The sequence below is a fragment of the Natator depressus genome, chromosome 7 (genome assembly GCF_965152275.1).
Source record: "Natator depressus isolate rNatDep1 chromosome 7, rNatDep2.hap1, whole genome shotgun sequence".
Lineage (NCBI taxonomy): Eukaryota > Metazoa > Chordata > Testudines > Cheloniidae > Natator > Natator depressus.
Window position 1 is genome coordinate 44,197,337 of NC_134240.1, and position 22,719 is coordinate 44,220,055.

The 22,719-nt window shown below is 49.4% G+C and overlaps 1 protein-coding gene across 1 annotated transcript; it reads left to right on the plus strand.

Annotated features, from left to right (window-relative positions):
• The first annotated feature begins 1,020 nt into the window (after window positions 1-1,020).
• LOC141991525 (hyaluronidase-4-like) lies at window positions 1,021-16,377 on the plus strand. Its single transcript, XM_074959849.1, has 4 exons — window positions 1,021-1,036; window positions 9,229-10,237; window positions 12,432-12,521; window positions 15,418-16,377. The coding sequence occupies exons 2-4, from the start codon at window positions 9,326-9,328 to the stop codon at window positions 15,808-15,810; spliced, it is 1,395 nt and encodes a 464-aa protein (XP_074815950.1). The 5' UTR covers window positions 1,021-1,036; window positions 9,229-9,325; the 3' UTR covers window positions 15,811-16,377.
• The last annotated feature ends 6,342 nt before the right edge of the window (window positions 16,378-22,719 follow it).

Consider the following 22,719-nt stretch of genomic DNA (forward strand, 5'->3'; position numbering starts at 1 on the left):
TCCCTAGCTAGAGCAGCTCAGCTTTAAATGATCTCATACACTTTGTTCTGACAGCACCTGGTTCTACTCTGAAAAGGGACTGTGTCCAAACAGCACCATCTTACTGAAATACCAGCTCCCCATGTGAGCTGGGAGTCCGCTCCACCAGCGTCAGCGGAGACAGAAATGTGATGTCGCTGCTTTTCATTCCTGTTAGTGGGGCTGGCTGGCTCATAGTTAGAAATAAACTTGGAAACAGAGCCCATTTGATCTGGGACCCCTGGGAGCAGATATCCAGGGACCCAGGCCAGTCAGAATCACTTATCACGGTTGAGCCAGACTATATGAAACCCCCTTACCATCTAGAATGTGTCCAAAACCTGCCAAGCACCTAGAGTGTATAGACTGAGCATTGGTTCCCTCTGGTTTTTAACCTGTCGAGATGGTTGCCTACCAACCTATTCTCAGTCCCAGGCATGCAGGCGGGAGGCCGCTTTCCAGGAAGAGCCGGGGAAAGGTGGGCATGGAGAGACAGCGCTGCCCTCCCCGTCTGCCAACCAGGGACTGAATGAGCTGAGCGTAGTAGAGTCTCCGTGCCACTGAATGAACACACACACCACCGTCAAGCATGAGGATAGCCCGGAGGAGGTACTCATAAACACAGCTGTTCTAGCAAGCATACAGACATGGATTGTACCACTTCAAAGGTAGGGGTGGGCAGCCACAGGTAGACCCCCCTCCCCTGCAGTTCTGATGGTCTTAGCATCACCTACTTAGTGGCTCTCAGTGCAAAACTCATCTGCAAATGCATCTGAAAGTGGTGCAGACGAGAGGCACTGAGCTACCTTGGGCAGCCTGGGAGCTGGGAAATCAGTGGAAGCCAGGGTGGACCCACCCTGGGAGCTGGGTTAGCAGGTGCCTTGATATTCCAGGTCTCAGCTTTAAAAAAAAAAAAAAAAAAATTTGAAGGACAGCACATTAAAGTGGTCAGGGCACTGCTGGGAGGAAAAAGGGGGCGCAGGGACAAGCTCACGGCCATGGCTGCAGAACCCCTCTGGTAGGTGAATCCATCTCTCTCTCTTTCTTTCTCTCCATTCATTTTCCTGCTGGGTTATTTTATTACATTGTTTTTCTTCAAAGGCAAAGGAGCGAGGGCTGCGCTTGAAACCTTCAGGATTCACCTGTCGGAGCTCGCACAGCATCAGCAGTTCTCTTCCAGCTCCTGGCCCAAGGGCAGCTGAGAATAAGATGGGAGAGGGATATTACCCCATCCATCAGCTGGGGGCAGAGGGGGACGGGAAGGGTGAGAAAGAGGTGCAAGTTTTTCAATGACCCAGGATGTTTCTGAGAGACTCTCTCTTTCTCATTTATACACACACATCCGGCAGATAGAGGCGATTTCCACCCCGCCACTGCTCTCTGTCCAAGTGCTGTGCATAGTAAGTGAGTTTAAGAGCCAGGGAAATTGGAAATAAGATTTACACAGAGAAGGGGCTGGGGAAATTAGCTGCATAGATCAGTGGTTGAGTATGCTGTGATATAGAGCGCAAAGGGGGAGCCAGGGAGATTACCATCCTCTCCTCTAAACTGTCTCTTTCTCTTCCCTGGTTGTGAACATGCCATAACTTCCTAGACTAGGCAATGCATTTTTCCTTCCTCTACAGATTTTCCCCCATCCCGGTGCAGTTTGCATTATCATTTGCTAAATATATGATGACACTGGCCATAGCTTCCTGACCTTTGTATGACTTCCTCCCCCATAGGAATTGCAGATACATTTCTGTCTACAAACAGCTTTTTATTGATCTCCCAAGTGAGGGTGTAGCAAAAAATCAGGGACAACTGTTTTTAAAAAAATTATTACTTGATGTGAAAATAATGTTGTTTTCTTGCTACATTTAAGCAACTTGTCGTTAAACATTTGTCTTCTGGGGACCAGATTCTGATCTGATTCCAATTTTATACCAATGTAACTCTATTAACTTCTGTGCCCTTTCTCCTGATTCACACCAGGTTTTAAATAAGCTCAGATTCTGGTCCTGAATATCTTTCATGGACACAAGAAATACTTAATGTTTTTTTTTTTAAACAAGGAAAATCATAAGTCCCTCTAAACTTGAGCAATTATTGTTAATACAACAGCTCTTTAGTTTTGGTTTTTCATACAATAATCTAATTCAGAGAGAACCTTAGCACATAGCAATTTTCTTTTGAATAATTTTTCTTCTTTCCACCTTATATGGAAAAAGCTGGGGAATAGGTGAAATAAGAATGAAAGAGAAATAATTTTTAAAGGGATGAGATATTTGTTTGTTTCCTTTGTACGCTTGCATGGAATAAGATTCTGCCGAGTAGCACAGGATCTGGCTGTTCCAGCTGGTGTGTAGTGTAGAGCATGCGTAGTATTCAAATCTGTGTTCTTCCCTGGGAAAAACTTCTAGAGAAGCTCATCCAGAGGGACAGATGTGGTGGTGAAAAGCACAGAGGTTGTTAGTGGATAATGGTATTCCAGAGTTTTCATGCAGCTGTCCCCTTAAAAACCATACACCAATGGCCCCAAACACTCTAGCTGCCGCTGCTGTTAGGCTGAGGTTGGAGCTATTCTGTAAGAGATGTGCATGGACCAATGGCAGAGGAGCTAGGGGATTTCCCACTGGAAAACGGGAGAGCGCTGAGGGTCATTTTGTGCGTTTGTAATATCACCCCAGGCAAAAATCTTCATTATGCCTGGCCTTTAGGGGGAAAGAATCTGTCCCTGCATTCAAAATGCCCTTTAGAGAACACTGTACTCTTCTCAAACCCACGTGTGTGAGACAAGCACCTTGAGAATCCAAGAGAAGGGCTTGCTTTACAACAACGTTCCAAAGTACAGGTCTGCAGAGTCACCCAAACAACCCTAACTCTGCTCCCCCAGAAGCACCATACTTAATAACGAGGACACCCAGAAAGAGACAGCAGTATCCATCCATCACATAGACTCTTGACCACAAAAGTACTGATATCTTAATGAGCCCATGTGATCGATGGGTGAGGTTGGATCACACCCAACCCACTACCATGGCCAGAGGTGTCTGGCCACGGACACTTTACAAAGTGATAGTGATGCCTAGGTAAGCATGCATCAAACTGATGGGTGTATATAATACAGGTGTTCTGGAATGTACAGAAGTGTCTTACCCAGGTGTTGACCCTCAACCCTGCCTCCTGACACAAAAAAAACTCACCTGAGTTTAGTGGTGCTTTCAGCCCTGACTAGCTGGGGCATGGGTTAGAGCCTGGGTTCCTTTTCCACTTGAGCTGATGATCTGCCAGCATTGCAGCTCTTATTTAATTTTTAGTTACATTTTTAAGTGGAACAAAATGAAATGTTTCAAAGTTATCAACATTTTAAAAGATCCAAACCAGCATTTTTTTCCAGGGTTTCTGTTCAGGCACATTTTCAAGATTTTGACTGCCCGTCCCAGTTCAGGAGGGGAATATTTTTCAAATGCTCTAAAATCCTTGTGGGTCAGGAAAACCATTTTCCACCCAGCTCTGTCAGCGAGAGCACAATACACAGAACACAGTAATTCGGGTTCAACTTTGTAGTGTGGCTGCTCACACCTGGGCTAGGCTAACCTAGGTGCTCAGTCTACCTAGGGGCCAGCCACCTAGGCTAACTCTGCAGTGAAGGCACCTGTCACAGCTGGGTCATGGGCAGCCAGACCTAGTGGTCAGAGCTGGAGTCCACAGTCATGAGACAGGAGTCGAGAGTCTGCTGATTCAGGCTACCAGCAGGTCAGAAGTAGGAGACAAACTTGAGATCAGAACCACGAGTCGGTAACCAGAGTCAGGCCAGGTCAGGATACCAGGAGGTCAGAGGCATGAGACAAACTGGTGATCAGAACCACAAGTCACACACCAGGAGTCAAGTCGGGATGGGATGCCAGGAAGTCAAGCTCAGGGAGCAGGAGCAGGGTGGACCTCCACTTGTTCAGACAGATTCCTGTTCCTGCTGCTGGCTTAAGTAGGGTCAGCAGGCCAATCAGCTGCTCTGGGACTCCGCCAATAGGATCTTAGGGGTGGAGCCTCAGACTCGGGCTGGGGTTGATGGGTCCTAGGTAAGCAGTTATCAGCAGGCTGCCAAGTGGAGGGCATGGAGGAGGTCTGATCCTGCAGACTAAGGTTCAAGGCTTAGGGCTCATGACAACACCCTATGTGATAGCATCAAAATAACTGCTACCTCTCCCCCAAAACCAGTCCAAAGCATTTCTCCTACCAAAGGGCATCGGCATAAATCCAGTCTGATGTTTGTACATTGAGAGAGAATGAGGCAAAAAGCCATTGGAAAAATGGTCTGAAAGTGCATAGGTGAAATCTATAGCCTCAGCATCTCCAAAATGCCTTTTGTGAGTTTTGTCCCAACCTTTCCAGATGTAGTCTCCCTCAGGATGAATTGTGGCATGTAAAATTTCAGGTGGTTTGGATTGTTTTAGAGGCAGTTTGTTTGTTGATATTAAATTGGATTTATAGCTGGGAAGGAAGGAAGGGAAAGGAAGAAGAGAAAACCAGCTATGAGTCAAGTCACTTAATGCACTACTGGAAGGGCTCAGGCACTTTGGTGATGAGGGGAGGCTAAGGAATAGATGAGAATCTCTCCATAAAAATACAGCTTTGCTGTAGCCCCCTTCCATTTGAACATCTCCACCTTTCAAAGGTGAGGATCTAAATCTTTTATAACTGATTTAGGATCCTTTGGCACATTCCAAGACCCCTGGTCTAGCACCACCTGTCACGGAGGCAGGCAAAGCCAAGAAGAGAGATCTTTGCCTCCTTTGAGGGGTACGTGAAGCCCTCCCAGACTGCTTGGGCTGCTGCTGGTAGCCATGCCTGGAAGCTAATTGCTGAAACCACTCCTTCTGGCTTTCCTGTGAGGAGATCATAGAATATCAGGGTTGGAAGGGACCTCAGGAGGTCATCTAGTCCAACCCCCTGCTCAAAGCAGGACCGATCCCCAATTAAATCATCCCAGCCAGGGCTTTGTCAAGCCTGACCTTAAAAACTTCCAGGGAAGGAGATTCCACCACCTCCCTAGGTAATGCATTCCTAGGTTTCATCACCCTCCTAGTGAAAAAGTTTTTCCTAATATCCAACCTAAATCTCCCCCACTGCAACTTGAGACCATTACTCCTTGTTCTGTCATCTGCTACCACTGAGAACAGTCTAGAGCCAGTCTAGAGATGATTGACCCTCCCTTAATGCTGTAGTTCTTGGGGTCTTTAACGTCTCTAAGGCCTCGTCTGTCTTAGCACCAAAGACAGCAGTTCCTACCAGAGGCAAATCCAGTATTTTTTCTTGAACCTCTGTGAAAAGACCTGAACTCCTGAGCCACAGATTTCACCACAGATTAAAGGACACTTCAGATTCAAAGGGCATCCAGGTGAGTCTTAGCCTGTATCCCCCCATGTGGGGCCAGATAACCTTTCCTGTGGGAGCGTATGCCTCCTTTTTGTACCCCCTCCCCAACGTTGGCTGCACGTCTCAGGGAGGAAGGCTCTGTTCCACCCCCATCATCCCCGGTCGAAGCCCCCTGGCATTACAGCTACTGCTCCTGGAGTTCCTGCCCCAGGCGCAGCTGAGAGCAGCTTTTCCTCCTTGACTGCTGCTCATTCCGCTCCTGGGCAGGTGTTTAGAAGCAGAGAGTGTGTGGCTGAGGGTGCTGAGCTCCCTGTCTTACTCCTGGCTTTGCTGAGCATTGAGGTTGCTCAGGGGACGCCCAGCACCTCACAGAATCAGGCCTTTCAGTTTACAGTAGAATGAAACAGGAAAAAACGGGGCCCTGACTATCAGCATCCCGCACCTCAGAGCACTAATGGGCACGGAGTGGTTCGTTCTCCCCAGCTAACCTACATTTCCACAAAGCTTTCCTAAGGGGGTGGGGGGCTGGAGAGGAGGGAAGACGGTGGTTGCCATGGTTACTCTGCTCTCATTAACTCCACCAGGAACCTGCCAGGGGTTCTGGGTCTCATCTGCGGGAGTCGCTGCTGCTCCATTACAGTTTGCATGCTGTAATTAAGCGGCAAGGGGATCACACCTGCTGACACAGCAGCTGCGTGAGTGGCAGGAACCTCCGGCTGCTCACTGAATAGTGAGGCTGCTCAAGAGCTATGGGCCTGTCACATGCAGAAAGCACTACCCGTGGCCAAAGTGTCGGGCTGCCAGTCCCCCTCTCCTGCAGGACAAAGTAATCCGGGAGGTCACACAGGCAGACTGTGCCTAGAATAAACAGACGGCTCTTTGATGTCCTGCACATGCAGCTGGGAATCCCGGTACAGGGGAAAACGGGAGAGTCCTTCCAACTTTTGCACAAGCATTACCCAGGCAAGGCAAAGTCTCTGAGCGGGCAGCTGTGCTGATGCGGCACTGAGCGTGCGGCTTGAGGATGCCGGCTCAGACTCTCCTATGTTTACATGTATTCACTACATGAGTCTATTTCAGGGAGAGCTGGTAGCTCTGTGGATTGGCAGATAGCTGGCTTATAGAATTTTTCACCTCTAGGGTGCTAGTTCAAATACAAGCCAACAGTGCCTGCACATCATCACCAGCTGATGTCTGTTTGTTGGGGTGGGCAAAATGAATTCAGTGACCTCAGTGGACAAGTGTCCCCATCATAGGGCCCACCAGGCCAGTTGGCCTAACTGCCCTGTGATGGCTGGCTCATGCCACCTTTGTGGCTTGTGAATCCCAGGGGCCAGCAAAGAGGAACTTTCACATTTGTAAACCCTGACAACTGCCATCCACAGCAGCTGGAGCTCAGAACCCAATCCCCCCCCCCGCCCGCCACCACTCCAGGCCCTGCAGCTTGTCATCTTCTTCCTCGCTGTTCTGTGCAGAACACGGTGGCTGCACCACTGCCTTCTATTTTGCTGGTCTGCTGCAGTGTTAGCTTCTTCCCAAGTCATTTTGATAGCTTTCAATTCTGCCTCTATTGTGTGTTTCCATGTTATCCTTGGTCTAGTCACCTCTTGATCTGGGGGTTCTAGTCCACCTGTCTAGGTATGTTTTTCTGCTCTTTTCTCCATGTATGTCCTAACCATCTCCATTTTCAGTCCGGAATTTCCTGCCTATCGGTTTCTGTTTCGTCCTCCTCCAGAGTGAGTTTTTTCTGGCCATCTGACGCTGAGATTTGTCTGCAGAATCTTGTTTCAGAAAAGCTGGAATTTAGATAGTAAGAGCTTACTAGGTTCCTTGCATACACTTATGTTATACTGGCCCCACACCACCTGTGCAAGGGGAATTCTCAGCCCAGAACTGGGGGGGTCAGAATCTCCTCACTCCCCAGCTGTTTTATTCTAATTAAGGCAGCCACTTGTTCTGTTCTCCTGAGCCAATCGTGTCTGCTGCTCTGCTGAGTAAATCTGCCTCGTGGGAGCCAGGCAGGTTCCTCATCAGTTCGGCTAATTAACGACGGGTTTAATACACTTTGCAGTTCTGAGGGCAATCGCGTGTGTGTGTGTGTGTGTGTGTGTGTGTGTGTGTGTGTGTGTGTGTGTGTGTGTGTGTGTGTGTGTGTGTGTGTGTGTGTGTGTGTCTCTCTCTCTCTCTCTCTCTCTCTCTCTCTCTCTCACAGCAAACTTCAGGACAGTTTCTGCCTCCTGCCCCGGAACCACCCTCCCTGCAGGGATAATCTTAGGGAAGGCTCATAGGAAAAGGCAGGAGGGGAGCAGCCCCTGGTGCAAACATTGGGGGGACAGGGGAAGAGCTGATGGATGGGGTGGCTGAGGTATTAAAATAAAGGCTACCCCTAATAGAATATGAACTTGCTGCCCCTGCAGAACAAGGCAGAGGCTTCAACCACAGGGCTGCACAAACTGTGCTAACAAGGCTTAAATTAGATACAGGTGAGCTCAGATTTTCTTCTCTAAGGGCCTGCTCCTGAAAGGCATTCTCCACTCCCACTGACTGGGGTGAGAGCTGAGGACCCTCAGAGCCTGAGAGGGGGCTCTCGGCACCTTGCACAGGGGTCAGGGCTTTGGAAAGAACACAGATGAATGGGGTTTGCAAAGTAGTTTGTGAATCATCCCAGCGGGACCCATCCCACTAACCCCTTTGCTTTACAGAGTTGGCGTGCCCCTGTGTCTGGTGATCTAGTCAGAGCCTTGGTGGTACAGGGCTATGCTCAGCAAGCACCTGAACACTGGTGGGGCGGCAAGTGCCTGCATTCCAGTTGGTGGGTGGCTCTAATAGATCAGCAGGGCCTTAGTGGCTTGGGGGCAGGCGGGGCAGAGACAGCCTAGCGCTTAGCAGCCTGCGTGAATTGCAGTGCAAGCTGATCCATGACCCCAGCGCCAGAAGAAGAGCATCCCTCGCTCATCCATGCACATTTAAATTGAATTGCTCTGCAAATGAGCTTACTTAGGAGGGCAGCCTGTGGCGCAGAGGCAATTTGCAAACTAACAGTTCCCTTGGGGAGCCCTTTTCCTGCTCCAGGCCAGGGAGAACAGCAACGTTTGAGACCAGACAGATGCTTTGCCGCTAGCTCCCCGCGAAGAGAAGCGACACCCTGAAACAAGAGAGCCAACCCAGAGCAGGGTTGTATTGCGCTTTCTGTAGCCCCATCCCCGTCTGCAGGGCTTCACAAGCGCTCAGAGATGCAGCCTTTGCCCTGGGATGCTGACGCTAACTCAGAGTAAAAGATTAGGGTCAGGCGTGGGCGCAGCTGGTGTCAGAGAGGAGACGGGGGGTGGTGAGGCAAAGGGAGGGAGTGTATCTCAAGGAGGAGAGATGGGGCAGTTAGGGGGCACCAGATGGGGAGGCCTCCTCAAGCATGGGGAGCAAGGTAATAAAGGTGGAAGGGCCCATGGGAATTAGTCACCTAAATGCCTGTGAGGATCTGGACCAAGGTCCGTTTGTGGGAGGAGGAGCTAAAGGGAGCACTGCAGAAGGGGGCTGGGTAGGGAGCAGAGGGTGGGGAGCAGAGCTATAAGGGTCATGCGTTCGTACAACTCCTCAAAGGGGAGGAAGAGCAGCAGAAGCAGATCACTGCGAGGGCTGGGAAGGTGTCCCCATCCGCTCATGAGCTAATGTGCTGTAATTAGCTAAGTGCCTGGTGGTGGGGAGGGAAGGATGCCTGACTGGAGGGAGGGATGGTTTGCTGAGGTATAGATTACCTGGCCTTCTCTTCCCCTGCCAGGCCCAGTCTGGGATGAGCTGTCAGATTCCTACCCACATTCCTGGACTGACTGGCTGTCTTTCCCACCCTTCTTACAGCGGAGTGGAGCAAACTGCAGTGAGGCCCAGCTTGGGCAGGTTCCTGGCATGGAGCTCACCGGCCTTCAGGCTACATAGGTGCCCCGTGCACCGCACCATGTTGCTGCTGCTGCTCCTGTGCCCCGAGCTGCCCAGGGCTCATAACCTAAAGCCATCCTTGCCCCCCATTGTGCCAGACCGGCCCTTTCTGGTGGCCTGGAATGCGCCAACGGCTCGGTGCTGGACTTCCTATGAGGTGCCCCTCAGCGTGGCCTCCTTCAGCCTCCTGGTGAACGCGCAGGAAGACTTCACAGGCGGCAACGTCACCATCTTCTACTATGACCAGCTGGGTCTGTACCCCTACTACCTGAACACCACCACGCCACCCGTGGCTGTCAACGGCGGCTGTCCCCAGAACGCCAGCCTGCTGGACCACCTGGACAAGATGGCCAGCGACATCGCCGCCACCATGCCCTCGGCCTCCTTCGCTGGCCTGTCCGTGATCGACTGGGAGAACTGGAGGCCCCAGTGGATCCGGAACTGGGACAAGAAGAACGTCTACCGGGCCATGTCCGCCCAGCTGGTGAGGCAAAGGAACCCACGCTGGCCCGACGAGCGGGTGGAGCTGGAGGCTAAGTGGGAGTTCGAGACGGCTGCGGCCAGGTTCATGGTGGAGACCCTCAAGCTGGCGCAGTTGCTGCGCCCCGGCGGCTGGTGGGGCTACTACCTCTTCCCCGAATGCTACAACTACCACTACTGGGATGACTTTGAGAACTTCACTGGGGGCTGCCCCCAGGTGGAGGTGCAGCGCAACAACAAGCTGCTGTGGCTGTGGGAGCAGAGCAAGGCGCTCTACCCCTCCATCTACATGGAGGAGGTACTGAGAGCCTCCCCGCAGGGCAAGAAGTTTGTGCAGGCCAAGCTAAGTGAAGCTCTGCGTGTGGCTCAGCTGCCCTCTGCCAACCACTCCCTGCCTGTCTTCGCGTACGCCCGGCCCTTCTACAGCTACACCCTGAAGGAGCTAACCCAGGTGAGATGCCGTCCCTCCTCCTCCTTCCCACTCTCTGGGCATAGCAACCCCTGCAACTAGTCAACAGTAGGGAGCAAGTCCAGGACCTTCAGCCCTGACAGCGCTGGGAAGGAGCAGGTGACTGCTTTGTGCATCAGGCAGGCCTGGGGGGATGGGAAGGGACCATCAGGAATTTAATTCCATGTGAAGAGTTTAGCTTCATGTGATGGGGTTTCCCCCCTAGCCGTTCCCCTGTCCCCATCATGGCTGGTCCCACATTAAACGCCAGCCACCGTGAGCAGGGTTCCAGGACGCTTGCACTGCACCACCATAGGGTCAGGGATCCTTTTTAAATTCTGCTATCCCCACTAATGACTAACTCCCAGTCCTGGCTTGGGCACGAATCCCTACTTGATCCCAACTAGCAAACACCACTTGCTAGGAGGATTCCAGCCACCCCATGGGCCTGGCCTTTGCATAACTGAGCTAACAAAGGCAGTGGTTACCCCCAATCCTGCACAGTGCTAGGGATCAGCGTGAAGCCAGCAGGATTGAGGGTAACCACCACTCTGCCCCTTAGCAACCTGACAATGCAGAAGCCCCAGCTGCTGCCTAAGTAAGTTTCTTGGCTTGCACTGGGGAAATTCACCAGAAATTCCCTTGATTCGGCTGGAACTGTTTCTACCACCCTTTTGCTTAGCTTTGTTTTTCCGCATGTTTTTTAACTCAAATGGTGTTAAAAGTGATTCCAGTCTTGTTTACACTGCAGCTTTGCCAGAAGTCTAGGTGAGCATCAGTGGGAACGTTTGATTAAATACAGTAGCCTCTGTGTAGACCCAACCTGTCTATCTAGGGTTCTCCATTTGCTCCCCCTCAGTCCCTGTCCATCTGCGGTCTCACACACACTGCAGACCCTCAGTCTTTCAGAGCTGAGGCGGGGGGAGAGAGAGTATAAAGATGGATGGTCAAAGTGGGGCAATTAACATAAGATCCCTTGCTCCGCCAGCCCTCACCCTAATCTTTCACCAAGCCTCTCTTGCTGTTTGATAAAGTTAATCTAACAGCATTTAAAGGCCACTTTTATGCATCTCTGTGCTGCTGACGTCTGGCTAGGACCAAGAGTGGAAAAGCCAAAAGCAGGCCTTCCAGGGCTCACGAGATTTCCAGCTGAATCTTTCAGGCTCAATGCATTGGACAAACAGCTGTTGACATAGAAGCTCTGAATGGGTCAAGGTATCGCTAATTACAACCAGCTAAAGAATGCGCTCAGGGGGATTAGCAGGGTGCTACAGAACCATTTACCTTCAGGTTACTGGTTCAAATCTGGAGCAGAGGGACTGACCCAAAGCTGTTCCTAGTTTTCCACCCTCACCCCAGGCCTTAGCACCTCTGGTGGCAGTGCCACAGGAACGCCACAGAGCGAATGGGCTACGGAAGCTAATCTCCCCCTCTTTCCTACTCATGGCCCCTTCAACTCATGGCTCAGGCACAGCTGCAGGCTGCTATAGGGAGCCTTGCGCACCTCTGCTGCCCCCTCTGCCCTGTCCTGTGGGAAGCGAGCTCCTGTTTCCAGCACGGTTGCTCACTCACCCTCTGTAAATTCACATAAGTACTCGTCCCACCCCCGCATACAGCGTTCTACACACTCAGTCAATGCTAAACGCCTATTACCCCACGCTCCATTTCCCAACACTTTGCCCGGACCCTGGCTCGGCCCCGTCGTGTTTTCATGCTGCAGTGGGGGCTAGAGCTAGAATAAGGCCAGCTGCGCCGTGTGAGCTGTTGTACACCGTACAGCAGCGCCCTTAGAAACCCCGATTCTTCATGGGCACCTGTCACTGGGTCTTAAAAACTCACTCTAGGCTGCAACCTGGTGTATTAAATTTGAAGGAGCCCTTCTGCCTTTCCCTCCCCTGAGGGCCCAAAGTGGTTTGGACTTGCACTCAGAACAATGAAAGGGAGGAGGCCTAGCTGATATCCTGCCCTAGAGGGGGCTATCACAATCCCAGAGAGGGCCCTGCCCTGACCACCCCTGAGCACTTGCCAGGCAGTAACCCCCCTACACAGGGCCTCGCTGCTGTATGGCAGCAGAACAGGGAAAGGAACTGAGTCACCTTGATGCTCGTGGGCCTGGCTTTGCCGGACTCTCTCGGCTGCCCAGCCAGCTTCTCTGTGCTTGGTGTTCTCACTGGGCTGCTGGTTTCTCTTGTTGCAGACAGACCTGGTGTACACGATCGGGCAGGCAGCAGCCATGGGGGCTCACGGGATTGTCCTCTGGGGAGGTGTGGAATATTCTCGCAACCAGGTAATAAAGGCTGCTTATGGAGTTACCATTGGTTTTTCGTGCGATTTTGGGGGGGGGGGGGGAGACGACGGGGGCATGCATGCACACCTGCATCTGGGATTGGGGCCCTTTACTTGCCCCCCAAATGAACATCCCATAGCTCCTCCCTGCCTTAGCAGCAGGGGGCTGGATGCACCTCCCCCTGAGCACTGCTGTTATGTACATTTGAGCTGGCCCTAGGAGTGCTTGGGGGGGACACGGGGCAGATCCAGCTTCCAGCAGTGGCAGCAAACTGGCCAAGGATTGAGTAGGCTGTTGAAAGTGAGCTCCCTGCACCAACGATCCCTACGCTTAAGGGCTGAGGTGGGGCCCAGCACCTGCCAGCTAAATGCCAGTTGTTGCTAGAAGGTGGGTGAGGGTTTAAGGTAACATTTTTTTCACTAGAGGCTGGCCTGAGACCTGCCAGCTCATCACAGGGGCAAGCAAACAGCTCTTGGAGGTTAACTGCAGCCTGGTACACCGGTTTGGAATTGGAGCAGACAGCTTGCCGTGAAGGGAACTACAGCCCATTAAATAAAAAGGGAAGCTGGTGTTCTGCTTAAGGCACTGAACTAGGCCTCGGGAGAGCTGGCTTCAATTTCCAGGGCAGTTACAGAGACCCCGTGTAACCTTGGGCAAGTCACTTAATCTCCTTGCCTCAATTTTCCCTCTGCAACATGAGGATAGCAGCACTTCCTTTGGCTGTCTTGTCTATTATTAAATTCTTCAGAGCAGGGCCTGGCAAGTTAGCTTGGGATGATCTATTTGCCATAAACCCACACTGATCCCCTCTTGTTAATTCTTTATTAACAGAGTATACAACGGCCATTCGCCCAGAATTGAAATCAGGCTGACAGGCCTACAATTATTCAGCTCATCCCATTAACCCTTCTTCAGTACGGGCACAACAGTAGCTTTCTTCCAGACCCATGGAGCTTGGCCCCTGTTCCAAGATTTATTAAAAATCAACAATGGATGCAAATGATCAAGAGCTGCTGGTTTAAAGATGTCTAAACTTTAGTAGTTGCTGTTTAACATCCTCCTTAATTGCTTGTTATTAGTCTTCCAGCAGCAACAAGAGGCCTCAGCTGGATCGCTATGGGCTCCTGCTCCCAGTTGAGGTCTTTTAGGTACTCCTAGCAGACTAACAACAACTCCTCTGAGGAGAGAGATTAAAAGTAATTTACATTTTCAAATGGGATTACTCAATTCCACAATTGAGAAAGGATACACTGCTTTAAAAAAAAAAAAAATCTAATATAACAAATAGGAAAAAAAGAAGGGACGTTGATAGCAATTAATGTAAATTAGAAGCCAGACATTTTAGAAGATTGATAAGGGAAGCAAAAAAACCACGAGAGGAAATCTATTGCCAGGAGAGTTAAGGACAACAAGGAGATTTTTAAATATCAGGAACAAAAGAAATCTTAACAATGGTATTCAGCTATTACTAGGTGGAAATGGTAGAATTGTCAATAGTAATGCAGAAAAGGCCCTACTATTCAAAAATATGTCTGTTCTGGATTTGAGAACAAGCCAGATGATGTATTGATATCAGATGATTATGGAATACTTTCCATTCTAAATGAAGGTGGCTATTAAACAGCAGCTCCTAAAGCCAGGCACTCTTAAAATCAGCAGACCCAGCCCATTTCCACCCAATACTTTTAAAAGATCTCTGGACCCTTAATGTTGATTTTTTAATAACTCTTGGAATACCGGGGAAGTTCCAGAAGACTGGACGGAAGCTAACATTGTTTCTGTATTTCAGGGTAAAACAGGGTGACCCAACTAATTATAGGCCTGTCACCCAGAATTTGATCCCAACCAAAATATTGGAACGGCTGATAAGGGACTCAAAGAATTTAAAGGAGGGTAATTTAACCACTGCCCATCAACATGGTTTATGGAAAATGGCTCTTGTCAAACTAACTGGATATTAACTTGATATGCATTACAAATAGAGTTGATGTTCTATACTTAGACCTATGTAAGGCATTTGACTTGGTACCACATAGTATTTTGATTAAGAAATTAGAATGATACAAAATCAGCATGGCACATGTTAAATGGATTAAAAGCTGGCTAGCTGTTAATTACATCTTAGAACTTGGGAAATCATCATCAAGTGGGTTGTCTGTTGTGAGGTCCTGCAGAGATGGTTCTTGTCCCTATGCCATTTAATATTTTTATCAATGACCTGGAAGAAAACAAAATAATCACTGTTGAAGTGTTAGGAGTAGGAGATTATATTACCTTTCTATTTGGCAATGAAGTAATTTCAGTGTGACAGCTACTGGAATACTGTGCCCAGTTCTAGTGTCCTGAATTCAAGACAGATGTGGATGAATTGGAGAGGGCTCAGAGAAGAGCTGCAAGAATGATTGCAGGAGTGGAAAATATGCCTTACAGTGACTGAGCTCCTGGAGTCTGTCTATTTAGCTCATCACAGAGAAGGTGAAGGGGTGACTTGATCACAATCTATAAGTACCTACATGGGCAACAGAAATTTCATAGAGGGTTCTTCAACATAGCAGACAAAGTGATAAGATCCAATGGCTGAAAATTGATGCCAGACAAATTCAGAGTAGAAATAAGGCATTTTTTTAATAAGAGGGTAATTAACCATACCAAGGGTTGTGGTGGATTCTCCAGAACTAGAAGTTTTAAAGTCAAGCCTGGATGCTTTTTCTAAAAGATCTGGTCTAGTTCAGTCACAGCTTTTGGACTTGAAGCAAGAATTAATCCAGGGAAGTCCTATGGCCTGTGTTATATGGGTAGCCAGGCGGGATGATCACACTGGTTCTCTTCTGGCCTTAGAATCTAGAATAGCACAGCCTGTCTCTGGTGCATAACTGCTTTAATTTTCCTTCTCCAGCCCAACTGTGTAAAGATCCAGAAATACCTGACTGGCACCTTAGGCCCTTACATCATCAATGTGACCACGGCAACCAAACTCTGCAGCCAGTTTGTCTGCAACAACCATGGCCGCTGCCTTCGCAGGAAGATGGATTCGGACAGCTACCTGCACCTGGACGCGAACTCCTTCCAGATCCGAGTGGACACAGCCACCCACGAACCGCACGTGTCCGTGAAAGGAGCCCTCACCACCCAGCAGAGGGACAGGATGAAACAAGAGTTCACATGTCACTGCTACCAAGGCTGGAGTGGGGAACACTGCCATTCCCGGGGGCAGAGCAACCGGCTCTGGGCATGGGACCTGTGCATCCCCATGGTGGTGATGTCTGCAATATGGACGTGGGGCATGTGACCCACTTTTGCAACAAATTATTTTCCATGTGAATTTGTGAAGCCTGTGATGTGCCGTGAACCCCGGAAAAAGGAATGACAAGGAAGGAGGAAAAACAGCAGCAGGTTCTGTGCATTGGCAAGAGATCTGGAAAGTTTCCAGACATTTGTGAATCCCACCAGCTCCCATGAGCCCCTGTACATGACCCCTCCTTCCCCAAAGGGGGTGACACAGTGTGGATTTTTCCCAGCATTCTTTGCAATATTTGTAGGGTGCTATCACATTCCTCACTTAGTTCAGTGACTTTCTACCAGCACAGAAGCAGCTTTAAAAATATTTATGGTGCAAATTTTCCTGAATCACAGCCAGACAAAGAACAGTTTTCTATTGCTCCTTTTTAAAATATCACGCTGGTCAGGATTAGCTGTTTACAATAGAGTTACCAGTGGCCACACTCTTGCCTCTTCAAGAACCATAAACATATTTAAATACATTCCTATTTATATGCAGAGTGGACTTATCCTACTCAGATTGTTTTTAGGTGCCTTCCCAATGTGACCGGTGCTATTTTAACTCCTCGATGTGTGTGTGGTGTTGCACTCCCTCTCTTTAAGAGTGTGAGCTGAATTTTTTTTAAATTAAATATTGTCCATGTGAATACCACATTTGTGGCGTACAAGCCTGGCCCCTGACTGCTCCACCTAGCCTGGAAGTGCAAGCTGCCCCAGGAATGATCTCCAGCCTAGCTTGGAGCAATCCCCTTGGAGATGGGCAGCGAAGCTGCTAACTGAAGAGGACTCCTGTACACTAGGAAGCACCATGAGACTAGGGAGGAGACTTTCCAAGGGCAGTCAGCCACCCAACTCCCTTTGAATTTACCTCCCTTAGGCACCTTTAAACAGCCCAGCCTAAACTCTCTTCCCACAGGGTACCTCCCCCTGAGCAAAGGCTGAAGTGGTTTGAGTCGTGGGAATTCTTTACTCACCTAACCAGGAGATTGCCTCTGACTCCATTTTAGGTAGTCCAGCATCAGAAGACGCTTAGGCCATGTCTACACTACTAAGTTCTGTAGGCTTAACTACGTCAGTCTGGGGTATGAAAAAACCACTCCCCCCAAGTCGACATAGCTATGTCAGTAAAACCCTCAGCCTGGACACAGCTATGCCACAGCAGAGAGCTGCTGCTGTCATAGCTAATGTCCTTCGGAGAGGTGGTGTTCCGACACTGGCAGAAAACCCCCTTCTCTTGCCATCCATTACAGCCACACGAGGGGCTCCTTTACTATAGCTATGCCAGTAAAGCATTTCCAGCATAGACAAGGCCTCAGTTGCCCCCCGCCCCCAAACAATAGCACTGCAAGACTTCCTTTCCCGTTGCAGACTGCCCCGGAACTATATCACCCCTACGGAGAGTCAATGAAAACATTCCACATAGTTAGCCACAGCTGACACATTTACACCTACTATCACTCCATGGCATCAGTGTGTGCTCAACATGAAGGGGGTCAGGGCAGAAGATATGAGATCTCAGTTGCCCACCTGTGAGATTGAGGCATTTGTCCTTACAACAAAAGAATGGAGGTATCATTTCCCACAGTGCTTTAAATTCTCAGCAGAGACTCAACAGAGCACGTAGAGTACAGCTACTCCTCCACATTATCCTGGACACAGGCAGCCAGGCTTGGGCCTTGAGCCAGTCTCTTGCTACCACCGCACCTTGTCTGAACCAGGGGAATCACTAATTAGCAGTTGAAAAAGGTTGAAATTAGGGTAGAAAAAGGCAAGCTGGAGATACTACACCAGTTGAGCTAATCAGTTTACTCCTGCTTGAAAAAGGGGTAAATACCAAATTGGTGCAAACCCTGCCTTGCCTTTGTCTACACTTAGAGTTTGTCTGGACTCTTATTTAAAAGGGGAAGGTTAGACACGTTAGCAGACACATTCTATAACTCTAGAGTAGACGAGACAGCCTAGACTTTAATGTGAGTTAATTGGTAGACAGGAACCCAAGCCTATACCCTAGGATTCAGCTCCACCCGTTTAGAGCATGTTAAAATCAACAGGGTCTTGTCTACACTAGTTTTAGAACATGCTAGCCAGCACCTTTGAATGATGCACCTTCAAACTCTAATCAGCTTGTCCACAGCCAGCTGCTCAAACTGGCTTCTTCCTGAAGGTAAACTCAGTCAGCTCAAACCACGGTTGTATTTTAGTCACCCTGGCCATGCCCTTTAAAAGCATGGAGAACTGAGAGTGGAGAGTCAGGTCTGGGCCACCCCTGGGAACTCTGACAGGCACAAGTTTGAGAGGGCATTTGGAAACCCACTGCAGAGGGGGCCCTGCCTCTAGCACAAGCTGGAATCTGCTCCCTCTCTGTGTACTGGTGCTCGCACTTCTAGGCCCAGGCCTTCCAGGAAACTGGAGCAGGGTTAATAATAATAATAATGCAGTGACATGCTTAGAGCGATTAGTTTGATCCTCCTGGTGTTTTGCTGCTTGAATGCCCAGCCTCCTTTTCCACAAGGATTTCAAATACTCGTTTGACCTGGGGCCCGTAGTTTTACTACTCACCCATCTGCTCTGGCCCCTCGCCCACTGCCTTCCTCTGCTACAGGACGGCGTTCCCCGCTGCAGACGGCTGAGCCCCGCGGAAGGGCCTGTCCACACTAGCGCACTGACTTTGCTGGGGGATTGTGTGGGAATCAGAGTGCGCCTCAGCTGTGTTACAGCATGGCATGGGAGTGGAGCGAATGAGTGGTCACAGCCACGCTCCCGACGAGTTACACATCCTGACCCTGGGAAGCTACATGAGCATGGGACAGTCACACAGGCTCCACCCACAACACTTATGTACAAGGTGACAGTGGGTCTACCTAGGTCTGTATACACAGAGAGCGCGAGCTTTCAGGCTTCCCTCCCAGTGTGGGTGCCACAGTAGTGTCCTTTTAATCCTTACACAGTGTCAACAACAGAGCTTCCTCTCAGAACTAAGTGGACAATGGGTGAGCTAGAACAGACTCCAGCTCAGCTACCCATCACTACACCGCACAGCTAACGAGTCAAACTAGTCTGGCAGTGCCTCAAGCAGATCTGTTATGAAAATGCCATTTATAGCCCCTTCTCCGATTACAACTGCACCAAAATAAGTGCCCCAGCCCTCCACCAGCAACCTCGAGTGTCTTAAGCATTCTGTTGTATGGGAACTACAACAGGGTCAGAACTAGCCCAGTTCTATTTGAACTGCTATAGCCTTTGGGATGCTGCTCATTAAAGGACAGTTGCCCAGACCCTGAGTTGGACCAAGGGTCCTTGCAGTCTTAGTATCACAAAGCAGAGCCTCGGCCTGCTTTTAAAAACTGTTAAAGGATAGCTTTGTACAGCCCTCTCCCCTGGGGAAATTGTTCTGTTACAAGCCGTTCAAGAGGAAGTCTCCATGAATCACCAGCGCAATAGCTGTACAGCATCTGGTCTAGAGAGATGACTGCCATGAAAGCGATTCTTCTCCAGCCCAAAGCTGGGAAAGAAAGGCGTCAATTAGAGCAAGGACTGGGTAGCTGATGTTAGCTTAGTCCAGGAAATAAGTGGATGGAAAGAGGAGCTATAAAAGCCACCAGATCCTTGATAGCGTATGCGGACTTGAAGCTGCAGATACACAGAGCTCTTTGGGGCAGGGAATATATCCTCATATATATTTGTCCAGGGTCTATCACAATAGAGACCCAGTCTTGAGGGGGGCTTTGGTCATTACTGTAATATAAAATATTGAACAAGAGTATCCACCCAGAGACTTTATGACGTGTAAGAGAAGAGTCCTACAGAACGTAGTAGCGAAGGAAATGGAGTTTTTAAATCAACTCACAGAATTCTAAAGCAGGGACAATTTTAAAAAAAATCATCAAGTTCTATGGGGCAATTTAAAAGCTCTATTGGAAAGACTCAAGTCCCATGGGTTTCTTAGGGTAATTTCCACCTGGGAACTAGCCCCCTTCTTATAGGTTAAGTAGATTTTTAGAGAGGATGTAGGACAGACATGAATTATCTTGCTTCAACATTGCTAGCAGCTAGAAGTTACCCTGACTGGGAGAGAGAGTTAACGATGATTTAAGAGGGGCAGAGGAGAAGGACCGAGGATTTCCAAAAGTCAGTCTGGTTTGGTTTCTCCCTTCCTATCCTAAAGTTTTCTACTGAGGAATTCAGCTCTGGCAATGTTTTGAAGAAATATAACTAAATTCCATGTTTTTACAGTGACTTGGAAGAAGATGGCAAAATAAACTAGCAAATCTGAGTGAAGCGGCTGCTAGGGGGAGAAACGACGGAGGGTTTATATTGCAAATTGCAGCGTTACAGTGTAGACTTCATAACATTCATTTCATCCCTGGGCTACCGTCACTGCATCTAGGGCTTTTGCAAGGTGAATTACGGGCCCGACCTGGCACCTGTCAAGTGTGGGTGCACCAGGCCCTACACGGGAAGGAGTGTGTTAGCGCGAGGCAGGGTGCGATAGCTAGAGAACTTCCACTCGAACCACAGCAAATTGTTTTAAAAATATTTTATTCTTTAGAAAATACAGTGTTGAAGACAGTGTGTTCTGCTTCTCCTCGGCCCAAGCTCAAACCCACACTGCCGCCCAGCCTGCTCCCACTCTCCCACAGAGGCTACGTCTGCCACGTGGCTATCGCTGGTTCAGCTGCGCAGCGGCAGCTCTTGTGCACGTAAGGCAAAGGCCACTTCTAGCACATGACCTGGCAATTTTAATCACCATGACCTACTGGTAAAATCTCCAGAAGCTGCCAGAATCTTGCCTAGGGCTGCCCCTGCTGCAGCTGTAAAGACTGATAGCACCAGTAGAGAATTTCCCCCTAAAAATCCTTAGTGTAGACAAGCTCACAGTACTACCGAAGTGTGCCGTTTGGGTAGGCACTGGAGGACTCAAGGGAACCCTGAGAAATCCCCCATCCTCCTACGGAAGAGGCTCATGTCCAGTCACCCTTAACCATGCAGTTGGCAGCTGAGATAGCCCCCAGATCAAAATCAATTCCATTTGGTGCTGGTTGTACCAAGAATTTCACCATTCAGCAACATCTGGATGGCCTATGTGACACCCAGGACAGACTGGAAACCAGGTCTTCGTAGATTTGGCGTCCTCAGGACAGAAACCAACCCGATAGCATCCTAGCAGGAGGAATGAGCACCTCAGCCCATTGCTCCCACACATGCCAGCTCTGAGTTGGCCTGACTAACCCCAAGAATGTTTAAGCTGGTGTAGAAGGGGACTCAGAAGGGCTACAGAGCTGCCCTATGGTAGGCACTGATGGAGCTATTCAGAGGGCAGAGAGTTCATGGAATGAGCTCTGTGGTCCCACTCTCCCCCCCCATCTGTCTCTCTAGGGAAGGATCAGAGAATGTGACTCCAAGGCTGCTGTGACATCTACACAGTAGCCTAAGGAGCTCAGGACAGTTCCATCAGTGTGCCCTCCCTAAAAAAGCAACTTGAGGGCAGAGTGGGGGTAGGTGGTCCTTCCTTCAACTCAAAGGAAATGGGGGTGAGGGAGGGAACTACTGCAGACAGCCCCATTGTGGAAGTGGCAGACGATCTTCAGGCTACATGACTCCTTTAAGTTCCTCAATGAGCCTCCGAAGATCCCAGACACTCTCCATGACCAAGGCCTGCCAGACATCTTTCCCAAACATCTGGTGGTCAGAGTCAACAACTCCACCCCAGGCACAAATTTAGAGGGGGGAGAAAAGTGGCTACATGGTTACCCCTTCATCCCACATGATTCCAGTTACTCCAGGACCAGAATTTGCCTTAAGCATGGGGTTACTTTATGGAAAAAGCGGGGCGCGGGGGGAAGTACTGATGCTGGCTACGGGTTCTCTCTTCCCTCACTGAAGTTCTGATAGGTCCTATAGCTACATTTGATCTGGACCTTCGCCGTTACTACATGACAATATTTTGCATCAATAGAGCAAAACAATGGGATCAAAACTAACTGACGAGCCCAAACGACATAAGGTCTAGATACAGTCTGGGTGATCTAGTTTACATTGTAGACTCTTTTCTAAAATGGATTAACTTTTTTCTAAAACGGGGGAGAGACTTAGGAGACGGAAGTCAGTGAATAGGTCAACAGCTACCGTCACCCCAGATATACTTAGCGCCTACAAGATGACCAGGTCTCCATGTCTTTTCCTGGGATCAAGGGTGGCCAGAAGCATGTAATCCAACACTTTCTAAACACTTCCCATGAACCCTCCATGCCCATATGAGGATGTGGACATCAATTCCTCGCTCAGTGAAAGAGATTAGTACTCTCCTAACACAGCTGTTCCAGCACTTGCTGCCCTGGCCTACTATAAGCTCCTGAAAAGTGGATTGTGCGCACATTCCTGATGGAATGGGATAATATGAGGCACCAACATGACAAATTAACCCCCTGCCTTGACAGAACTAACACAGATCACGTATTCACTGGATCTCACCGTGGCAGAGGGATGCCCTAGCAGCTGTTAGTGTTCCACAGCACAATATAAAACATGGGTGGAATAGGTCCTTGCATGCATAGGATACGCACCCTATATATGGACCCTTTCACATAACTTTCCCAAAGGTACAGAGCTATGGTACAGATAGGCGGACAGTTCAGCAACATCCAGAAATGTCAGCAATGGCTGTGCAATTAGAACAGGAGCCACAGAAGCTGCAACTACATCACTTCACGAGGAAAGCAGGAGTCCAGGTCTGTAAAGCCATTGACCTCTAGAGAGAGGGAGGAAGGGATACTCCCCTCCCTCCCACATGGCTGGATATTTCATGGTTTGGTCACAAGAGAATCCCGCTGACTAGTTCCCATCACTCTTGGCAGGAAACGCAAGAGTTCTACTGAAAAGCCAGGGAGGTGAAAACCCAGCTCAGACTGGGACCTGTTGG